Source organism: Pimephales promelas, chromosome 8 (assembly GCF_988280905.1).
Source record: "Pimephales promelas chromosome 8, fPimPro1.hap1.1, whole genome shotgun sequence".
Lineage (NCBI taxonomy): Eukaryota > Metazoa > Chordata > Actinopteri > Cypriniformes > Leuciscidae > Pimephales > Pimephales promelas.
In genome coordinates, this window is record NC_142776.1 from 9,640,880 (window position 1) to 9,652,366 (window position 11,487).

The 11,487-nt window shown below is 39.8% G+C and overlaps 1 protein-coding gene across 2 annotated transcripts; it reads right to left on the reverse strand.

The window, feature by feature from the left end:
* Positions 1-246: 246 nt before the first annotated feature.
* On the reverse strand, positions 247-7,398 carry etv5b (ETS variant transcription factor 5b). 2 transcript variants are annotated; one of them, XM_039668452.2, is made up of 12 exons: positions 7,247-7,398; positions 5,819-5,951; positions 5,602-5,689; positions 5,461-5,508; positions 5,164-5,214; positions 3,845-3,968; positions 3,477-3,764; positions 2,830-3,119; positions 2,271-2,333; positions 1,875-2,113; positions 1,685-1,786; positions 247-1,523 (listed from the first exon to the last, which is right to left on the reverse strand). In XM_039668452.2, the coding sequence occupies exons 2-12, from the start codon at positions 5,864-5,866 to the stop codon at positions 1,287-1,289; spliced, it is 1,578 nt and encodes a 525-aa protein (XP_039524386.2). In that variant the 5' UTR covers positions 5,867-5,951; positions 7,247-7,398; the 3' UTR covers positions 247-1,286. The 2 variants fall into 2 exon arrangements, with proteins under 2 accessions (XP_039524386.2, XP_039524385.2); XM_039668451.2 differs by having other exon boundaries at positions 1,679-1,786.
* Positions 7,399-11,487: the final 4,089 nt, after the last annotated feature.

An 11,487-nucleotide genomic window follows, 5' to 3' on the forward strand; every position in this document is an offset into this window, starting at 1 on the left:
TGCCAGGATGCACACCAGTAATGTTTTTAGGCATTTTTTACGTGTAAAAGCTACAATGCTAAAAAAAAGTTCTAATCCTGGCTTAATTTAAGCCGTGTCTGTGAAACCAGGCCTTAGTGTATCAATGACTGTCATAATGCTCTTTACTTTGTTCATTTACCCCAAATATGTTCTCAAAATGTAGGTGATGATGTGCCACTGGCTATAAATGAGACAAAAAACAAACTGGATCCAAAAAGAACCATATCTGTTTATGGACATTTATTATCCTGTACTTTTATAGTTTAGAAAATACAGGTCTGTAATTGTACACCAAAACTGTACTTAAAAATTCTTAATGAAAGAAATTGCCTTCAAAAGACAATGAAACAACAGCTTTATCCACATTGAAACAGAACTAGGGGTCTGTTGTACCCAGGAAATACAAGTATAAGGTTGACAGGGAAGGTGGAAAGAGCTAGGGGGTTTCGTGCCATGCTGGTTTACTACTGAACAGTGATCAGATGGCCTTGCTCTAATCCTTTGGTAAACAGTTAAAGGTCACAAAAGCATGACTGATCCTGAATCAGCAACCAGGCTTTTCATCCTCGATTTCCCCCTATGTCAAGAGCTGGTTTTCAAAACAGAACAGATTACAAATGATAAAAGTCTGTTGCACAGCTTATACGATGCTATTCAATTCTGCTTTTGCAAAAATATACTCAAAATATACATAGATTCTTCACTTTTCATTTCCCCTGCTCTCTTTTTGTCTATTGTAGCCCACCCCATATCTATAAAAATCACATTACAAAAGCAGTTGAAATGACTATTTCTGAACAGTTATAAAGATTTTACTTGGCCAGCTGGAGAAAAATTGTGCATTTTTCCAGATTATAAATCAAAGCTATATACACAGATAATTACAACACAGCCAGAGGTGCATCATTATGCATTCTCAGAAGTGTTCTAAAAAAACTCGCTGAAGTAGAGCATTGAAAAATAGACACTAGGCCCAATACACAAAGAAAGCCACAGTATTTTTCAGTATAACCTTTGACTTGTATAATAAAAGGTTATACTAAAAACATACTTTTGTGTCCCTTTTTTGTGTACATTTAAAAAAGCGAACAGTTTTCTATAATGGAACCTGTGTAGTAACAAATAAATGAACGATAAAAATGTGGCAAGAAAGTCTAGAGACTTTTCAGCAGGCGTTACAGATTCCTCATTGGAGCGATTACAATTTGACGTGAGCTGCATTTGGAGTGTGAGGATGCATTTTACAGTTCTGGTAGTGAAACAGTTCAGAAAGCGTAATTTTCAGGAAAGGATGGCCCCGCTAAGCACTGGTCCCTGGCATCTGCTGGATAAGGGACTCTGTTAGTCTCGTCAAAGTGTGAGAGTGGAACGGTGTCATCCTCAGGAACCTGCATTCCATCGGGATCTGCCTTCAGACTGGGCCTCTGGTTGTCAGGGAATGCCATGGAGAAGAGAGCGTCGGGATCACACACAAACTTATACACGTACCGCTCTCCAGCAACCTGCATATGAACAAGAGAAACATTAGAAAATCTTGTTTGGAAAAAGCTGATATGGTTTGAAGGGGTGGATTTTATTAACTGCAGGTAATGAGGGAACTACAATCTAATTATTAAGTTATTGAAAGAAGAAAAATGACATTGGAACGTGAACGTGCCTTTACCTTCTGCATGATGCCCTTCTCGTAGTAGTAACGCAGAGAACGACTCAGCTTGTCATAATTCATCGCAGGCCTGTTCTTCTGGATACCCCAACGGCGAGCAACCTATTGAAAATGTGGGTGTTAAACTGCTTGTTGGCTGAAATAAAAATGGGACCTCCTAAAACAATGGGACCTCTAAAAAAACACTGACCTCCTCTGGTTCAATGAGTTTAAACTCGAGCCCACGGCCAGTCCAAGCAATGAAGTGGCGGTTGGATGGGTCATCCAACAGAGTGACCAGGAACTGCCAGAGTTGCAGTGACCCCCTTCGTTGATACGGGGGACCCTCCCGGAAAACTCCACCCTCCTGCTTCAGCTTTCCCTCCAGGCGGTCTGGGACCACACACGCATCATCATAATAGAGGTGGGATTCTCCATCATACCCAAAACCTGCAATCGACAGTCAGAGAAAAACAATGTGGATTTATTATGGACAGTCTGAGAAAGAACTCTCATCATAACAGAAGAATAATCAGAAGCTTTTGCTTAGTGAAACATCTGCACTTTATGCAAATAGTAGGTGAAACTACACTGATAAAAGCCTCACCCTCGCTGTTGGCGCCATAGAAATTTGCTGATTTGCCAAAGGATGACTGGCAGTTCTGTACTTCTGCAAGACAATAAAAAACAAACAAATGGATATTAATAAAATATATATAATATATCAACGTTTGGAAGTTCAAGTTTATCAGTGTTCCTTTATATAATTTTTTTTCAAAAATATATACTACATCAGAGTTCTTATCAGTGTTCCTTTATATAAATAATCACATTAATAATAACTTTCAAATATATACAATATAATGTAAAGCTCATCGGAGTTCCACACTACTGGGAATATCGCTTCAGGGCAAAAGATGATTTCCCCATGCACATTTCATCTTCAGATTAAATTGGTCACACAAATTTTGCCATCTTGACCAACAGTAAGGGACTTCATACCTCACTACACTATTCACAATGGACCTTTTTTGCTTTTAAAATGCCACTATTTTGACAGTTCCACAGCCATCAGTACATTTGACCTAGTGGGAGCTAAAAGGATTTCTCATTACAGCATGCTACACATGGACTGAATCCAAAACCTCTGAGACACGTACACCCACCTGAGTCAAAGCCGAAGTCTCTGGGCTCCTGTTTGATTGACAGTTGGTGGATCAATGGTGCACGAGGAGGCCCCATGTTTTGCACACCCTGGTCATTGTAACGAGGATCCACCATTTCCTTTTTGAATCCCTGGGGAGGCATCGGCACCAACGGCTCAGACATCTGCCGGTGATAAGGGGGGCGGCTATGTCGGGGAAAATGGCCACGGGTGTGTGGGGGGTAAGGTGTCTGACAACGACCATCGGACTGTGAGAAAGGCAGACAGGGCTCGGAAAGCTGCCGATGGAACCTAACGAGATGAAGAGTAAGAGAAAGGAGAAAAAGTGGAGAAAAGACATGAGAAGGCATTAACATCAAGGGCAACTAACATCATGAGTTTCATGTCAAAGGGATAAGTCTGGTGTTAACCTGGAGACTAGAATGGGATAAACATAGAACTGCTTTCCAGGTCAGTGAGGCATCTTTAACAAGATAATACCCAATGAAAGGCTCAACCAGAGCTGATTACAGTAATTTTAAAATGCACGATCAGCTCAAGCTGAAGTCAAAGATAGAAATGAGGTTAGAAATCAATCACCGTGACCCCAAAAAAATGACTGTGAAGTGCCGGAAACCTAATAAATTGCAAGATGTCATGTATTCCTACCTGTGGTCTGTACTGTAGGAGGCATCTGGGTGATTGACAGGTTGGCAGGGCACAGCAAAAGGTGGGCTTTGACTGTGGAGTGGAGTATGTGCTCTCTGATGTGGTGGGGTAGAACTGTGGTTTAGGACAGGTAATAGTGGCAGTCCTTGCGTCTGCGATTGGGCTGGTTGCATTGCTCTTTTTTGCACATGATGTGTTGCTGTGCTGGTGGAGGAGCCAAAGGGTGATGCTGGTGTAGAAGGAGGAGTCAGTGGCTTGTTGAAAGGAAATGGCTTCCTGTCGAAGGCACTAAAATCGACAAATCAAATAAAGCGTGAGTGAGGGGAATTTGGAGAAGGGAAAGATGGGGAAAGGACAAGGAAATGTACCTGTAGTTATATAGGCACTTCTCTCCATACGGAGAGAGTCTCTGCTCTTGTCCACAGGGGGAAAATTCCCGGCTCGGGCTCAGTTCCCTCTTTACTTTAGTTTGAGGAGGTCCATGGAACATCACTGGAGAGAAAGTTTTTCATTTCATTGAATACATTGTGTCTAAAATGCAGACCAAAAATACAGTTCTTGAACTTGGAACCTAACCAAGTTTGTTTCTGGTGTGAGATGTTTGATAAATATTCAGTACTGAACTACTCCTTTTAAAGAGGGCCTTTCCTTCTAGAAAAGGAGGCCGCAAGTTAGAACTCGCAGACTATCGCGTAATTCCTCTGGAAAAGGGCCCCACTGGCCAGCTGTGGTGAAAGAGGGGCCTGTGAGAACTACAGGCACGATGCCAGATAAGAGGGATTGTGCCAGACAAACACACACATACCCGCTCACACACAATTTCTATGCAAACACATCCATGTGCATTGACATTCTACAAGAAACACCATTGAAATGCACACAATTAAGACTTATTCAGAGCCAAATGAGAAGAAAAGCTAACAAGGGAAACAGCCAGAGCACTGTTCACCAGCACATAATAACCAGAGTGTGTGTGTGTGTGCGCCGAGGATCCAGCCCCATTAAAATGTCACCAAGCTGGAGGCTGCCATGAGTTACAGCACCGCAGCGGCAGACTGGGCCTCACATGTGTGTGAACACACACACTCACACACCATAGAAACATCTTAAACTCATGGCTAGGAATCAGGTTTGGCACAGAAACTCTTAGCGATTCATTTTCTTAAAGGGTTAGTTCACCCAAAAATGAAAATTCTGTCAGTATTTACTCACCCTCATGTTGTTCCAAACCTCTATGTGTTTATTTGTTCTGCTGAACACAAAGGAAGATATTTGGAAGAATGTTTTAATCAAACAGATCTCATTCCCCATTGACTACCATAGTAGGAAAAAATACATATGGTAGTCAATGGGGAATGAGATCTGTTTGATTAAAACATTCTTCCAAATATCTTCCTTTGTGTTCAGCAGAACAAATAAACACATGGAGGTTTGGAACAACACGAGGGTGAGTAAATACTGACAGAATTTTCATTTTTTGGGTGAACTAACCCTTTAAGGTATAATGCATCTCAAAACGCTTCAGAATGTCCATAGCAAATTATCCAGTGCTAATAACTTGAGCAGTATAAATAAATAAATGTTTTTCATACGCCAGGACGTTTTATAATTCATAAAGGCAAGTTCTATATGCTATTCTGCAAGCAACCCCACTTCCTCGCTACATGAATATTCAAAAGGTACTCACAGTTATCCGACTGGAAATCTGGAACAAACTGTTCGTCATCGGGTACCTGGGCTGCACATGAAAAAGGAAAACTATTTATACCGACTGGCTTGCAAACCTGCTTCAGAGCCAGTGAATAAAGGCATGAAATATTTAACATGAATATAAATAATTTGCATGTTTATACATGCCATATTGTCTTATACAATTTGAATGGGGCCCCAGAGATCAACCACTGAGATGATGCATTAACCAGCAAGTTGTGTTTTGAGCAAGTTATGGAATGTATTCCTTAACCAAGACTAGCTGTTGACGTACCTTCTGCAATCCAAATCTCTTGTAGCTGGCTGAGATCTTGAAAGAGATCTGTGGAACACAAAGATTGATTTGTGAATAAACAGGCTGAATTGTTTGGGCCTGGATGATCTGGAAGGATTGATTGCATGCTCATTTGTTTACCCTCTGTATCCTGTGCCAGCTCAGTGTCAACAAACTTCCTTTTTCGGTCATTGAAAGTTCTGCAAAATGTTTCCGGCATGTGAGACTTCTGTAAAATAAGATCGAAATCAAATAATGAAAGTTGGAAAAAGTGTTTTTATTGTGTATAGCCATCCACAGATGAATATTCTGTAGTGAAATATCTAAAAGGTGAGGAAAAGTTAAAGGAGAGACGTACATTGGGGGGCACCACGAAAGGGACCTGCTGGTCGTAAAATCCGTCCATGTTGCTTGCTTCTCACCGCGGCCTGGAGCTGCAGCGGGAATAAACAGGGATAAAGGGGAGGTGGGCCCACGGGTGATATCGTCGCCTGTCGGAAGAAGAGCCGAGAAAAGTGGCACTTAGAGAAATACAAGTCAGGATCCGATGCAGCTGTCAGTGATCGTCCTGGGACCTGTCAGTTTAGGACCAACTGTCCCTTTGATCTGTGAAAACTTCAGTATGCATGTTTGTTTGTGTAACACACTCACTCTCAGCTCCTGCTCAGATGAAGTGTGCTGCATTAGTGCAGGACACTTACACTTGCTCAGCCTCTTCTCTCTCTCTCTCTCTCTCTCTCTCTCTCTCTCTCTCTCTCTCTCTCTCTCTCTCTCTCTCTCACACACACACACACACACACCGTTCAAGGCTCACGGTACAGATGGGGGTCCTTACATAACCATACAGTACCATCTGTTGCCCAAGAGACTATCCAAGACTGAATACTAAAAATGAATCTAAACAAAGGTGATCATTAAAATAAGTAGCCTAATAATAAAAAAACTGCTTTTATTAACACAAATAAAGTTCGGATTTTAGTAATGGAACGGCATGAATAAAAAAAAAACGCTATTCACGCTTCGTCACACACGTGTGTTTATTTTCCCTGACGCAAGTGTTCAAACCATAAAATCGTATTACAGCCGCGAGGCCAAGAAAACACCTCACAGTGAGCCAACCTCTCTGGACCAAGAACTAATTAAACATCCATCGCTTAACATTATTGCTTCCTGAAGCTTATCAGACCTTTATAAAACAGGAGCAACGTGCGTCTGCACATTTCATGCAGAAAAAGGAGAGATTGTGCTTTTAAAGATTTTTATTGTCGATAATAAAGACAGTCAACGGAAGCTATAGTTGTTGAATAAGTAAAGCGAGATTATAGCATTACAACAGCGAGTTAACAGGTATAAGAGCGAGTTCAAGAAGTTCAATCCCTTCCCCCCCAAGCGCCCATTATCGCCGCGCGCTCCCCCTCCCTCCTCCCTCGGACGCTTGTTTTTCTCAATGAAGTGAAATTTGATCCATCATGCGCGCTACCCGAAAAAACCTCAGACGTTCCATTCATAAAAACACCAAACGCGCGAGAAGCACTTCGCCAAACCGCATATGGATTTTGCAGAGAGCAAACTCGCATCATGAATAAGTTCACAATGAGCTTAATAAAGTACTGAGAACTGGGGAAATGGTTGCCAAATATACGCACAAAGAAAATGGCGTTGCGAACCAGCAAAACTAAACGCGCCGTTTTAATACAACTTTATAAAAATAAAAGCAGGAGATTAAACTTGCATCGGGTCATAATTAAACAATAAAACGCCAGAGCAGCGAGCAGAATATACTCACCCAACGGTGATTAAATCCTTTGTTTTTGAAAAAAAAGTGACTTGATAAATCCAAGAGAAAAACACACTGCTTTTTCAAAGCACAAATAGGATCGCACTCTCCCTCAGCTTGACGCGACTGAAATTTTCTCAATGGGATCGCTTGCTTTTCCAAGAACATCGGCTTAACACTGCAAGTCACGCTCATTGGCCAGTCCACCATGTCATTCATGTGACTGACCAATAGCTGTCACTGCATTACCAATGCGATCGTGAGGTGGTAGACAGCCAATCAGAGCAGGTCTCTCTCCTGTTTTTATGAATGACTGGGTTTCATTCAACAACCAGATGTTTCTCCACGGCAAAAAGAGACTTTTAAAGGGCCAGCAGCGAAACGAGAGTGAATCTCCAGCTGAGGCTCTAAACTTCCGTGGCCGATCTGAATTTTATTATGTTTTTTATTAAATATAATTTTTGCATAATAAGTTAATACTTCAAGTTTAAACTATAGACTAAAACGCCCCAGATTCCAAACTGTGGCAATATTTTTTCAAAAAAAATTTCTTTCAATGTTTTTTTTAACATTAATTAGAAATTATATAACAATGTAAAAGGGTAGGGAGAAGATGTTTATAGTAGTCTAATCCATTGCTTTTTCAGTGTGAATATTGACTGAGCTTTGAAAACCACTGACCTCTAGCTTGGGTGACAGATGAGTGGACGTGTCACTTTGGACAATGACTGGAATCCTCTGTGATAATCTCATTCTTACAAAAACATTTCCCCACAACACAGGCCTATCTGTTTGTGCTCACTCTCTTCATCCAATTCACAGATCACTCATCTTTACACAAGTTTTAAAACAGACAAATGAATGTACCACCACCGTAAATGATTGTGGCACCATAACTATATCCCCAATAGGGCGGCAGATTATAAAATCAGTGTTGCTCCCTGCTGGGAAACTCCACTGTGAGAGAACACTTTGTTGTCTGATCTATTATTCATGCATGTTCCTCAAAGAAACATCTGCACATCAGACAGTGATGTCTGATCTCTGGTTTCTCCTACCTATAGGTTACAACCTTACAAACTTCAAAGCTAATGTCTACTCTACTTAAATTTAAATATTTACATTTAAAAGAAATGGTACATAGCACAAATGATCGTCTGATCATGCATTACAATATGACTTAATTTGTAAGTAATATTGTCACCGTGGCTCATGTCATGAAAGCTTTGGTGTTGCTAGTTGCCTCTCAATTGTGATTCTTAAAGTCGGCATGAAAGGAAAATTCCCCCGAGGTCATTTTTTTTGACCTCGTCATTTTTTAAAATTAAAATATCCAACCCAATTTCACTCCAAAGCATAACTATTTTATGAGGTAATGATTTCTTATGAAGTCATATGATTCAAAAACATTCAACTTTTAGAAAAAAAAGTAAACATTAAGGCCTACCCAAAACATACCAGTTCATACAGAAACGTTTGAATGAGATTGTACTGTAATTGTAATTCCTGCAAATAAGCCACAGATTCAGAAAAATAGAAATAGTTAAGAATTGACATGAGATTGTGTTATCACAACTCGATCATTCAGTAAAACGTCAGGCTTCTATCTGGTGACGTATGCCAGACTTCTCCAATCATTTAGCCAGCATTTACAATTGACTACAAGCTCTCACTCAGATCTACTTTATCCAACCAAGTCCCCACCCACTTTTCTTCCTTTTATTGATAATCCATTTCACTCGAATGTACAATATAGAAAAAAAAGTTCCGTCGCTATTCATTGCATCTTTAAAAATATCCCATAGACCAGGAAAATCATTGGCTATTTAAAAAAAAAAAAAAAATAGAAAATAACATCCAAAACTGGCTTTTCCTTGAGGGCTGATATCCTTGTCAATGCACTTGCTGAACAGCTTCATTAAACTGAGTGATAGTGCTCTTCATAATTAAACAGGTTGCCATAGCTTTCATCAGCGTTCCACGCAACTTACTGCAAGGCCACTCTAAATATAGCTCTTAAATGCTTCTATTATATAACAATATGCTCTAAATTCAATTGAAATGGCACCATGCTGCAGTACTAAAACGTATCTGCTTCTTCTGTACAATGTAGCCAAAGCAGCCTCACATTTCTGTTGAGTCATAGGCTTTCTGTTCATCTTTGACTCATGGTTGAAATTTTTTCTCAGATCGAAAAAGCAGTATGTCATTAATTGACTGTTAATATGTTACAGAGCCTTGATCTGCTGCTGTGCTGGGTGTGAGTCACAGTGTTTGTTTTCTTCTTCGGAGAGAGCTAAATTCATTTCACAGTCCCTGGTGTGTCATACTATACAGGATACATCAAACCTGTGATTGCCTGTTACTCCCTGTAATTGAAGGGAACGATTCTCTTTCATTCAAAGCTGTAATTTCGAAAATCTCCCTTTGATTGATGACGGACGAGCGTGGTTATGTGAATGTGTGTAAAGGGACATGGGAGCTTTTAATCAAGTAAATGCATCACAAATGTTTAACAGTAAAAATGATTACATTTCTGGGACAGATAAAATCTGGGTGCATCAAAAAAAACAAACAAGTAATCCTATACACTGTAAAAAAGTTGCTGCCTTAAAGGGATAGTTCACTTTGAAATTAATTTTTGATATGTTTTAGCTTACCTCAAGGGGCATCCAAGATGTAGGTGTCTTTGTTTCCACAGCATTTTCAATTTTGACATTTTTTGGACAAACAGGAGTTGTCTGTCAGTCCTATAATGCAGTTTTAGGGGGTCCACCTCAAAGAGCATGCACAGAGAAGTCAAAATTAAACATGATTTAATGACTCGTGAATGTAAGTACACATTGATGGCCTAACACACAAAACGAGCGGTTCGTGTGAGAAAACTAACAGTATTTATATCGTTTTTACCTCTTGTTAACAGCTGTCGAACTGATCTGAATCAGATGTCCAACTAAACAACTAAACCGAACTGAACCGTCTCCAGACGTTACGCCAGAAGTGATCTCTCGTGCGTCTACGTCACGCATTGTTTACACAGAGATTTCGGAAGTTTTTCCTTTTACTAAACATAATATCTAAATATGTTTAGTAAAAGGTAAAACTTCCGAAATCTCTGTGTAAACAATGCCTGACGTGGACGCGTGAGAGATCACTTCCGTAAAGTTTGGAGACGGTTCAGTTCGGTTTAGTTGTTTAGTTGGACATCTGATTCAGATCAGTTCGACGGCTGTTAACAAGAGGTAAAAAACGATATAAATACTGTTCGTTTTCTCACACAAACTGCTCTTTTCGTGTCTTAGGCCATCAGTGTGAACTTAAATTTACGAGTCATTAAATCATGTTTAATTTTGACTTCTCTGTGCATGCTCTTTGAGGTGGACCCCCTAAAACTGCATTATAGGACTGACAGACAACAATGGTTTGACCAAAAAATGTCAAAATAACTGCTGTGGAAACAAAGACACCTACATCTTGGATGCCCTTGAGGTAAGCTAAAACATATCAAAAATTAATTTCAAAGTGAACTATCCCTTTAAAGCTACACTGTGTAACTCTTTTAGTTTATTCTTAGCTAAAAACACTTAGTTCTTTCAAAAATATATGTGCTCATTTATGTATATTGAATTCGTTCAAGTAATAAAGTATTCTCGTGAGTGTATAATATGCCATTGAAAATACATACGGATAAGGGGTTCTAATGTCAGTCGCCATTTTGCCCCTCCATCTTGAAAGTACATTAGCCAAAGAGGGACATACCCGTTAATTCAAGCTTCGCCTTTCGCGTTTACATTTGAGTTAACACTCATGGACGAGGTCGAACTGGAAGCCATGTTAATCTTGGACTACATTGGCCACCGTAGGAGTTAAAACGAAATCGGAATTGAGAGGAACAGAAACTAATGTTCACTGGATGGTCATATACCTTTTCACCGCTAGATGGGGGTAAAAATCACACAGTGTAGCTTTAAAATTGAATACAATTAAGTTGGATGTTCAAGTCATTTCAACTTAAATTACATTAAACTGACTTGTTTTTTAAATGAGTTAAAAATTGCTTAACTGATTTTGATGAGTTGAAGCAATGTAAGAACATGCTGTCATAACTTATCATATAAGTTTTGTATCTGTGTGTGAAATACAAAGTTCTGTCATGAAATTCTAGATAGCACAGGCAGTCCTTAACTCAATCCCATAATTCTCTATATAGGGCACAGCTATGGGTTATTGTTGTATCAGTAGCTATAACC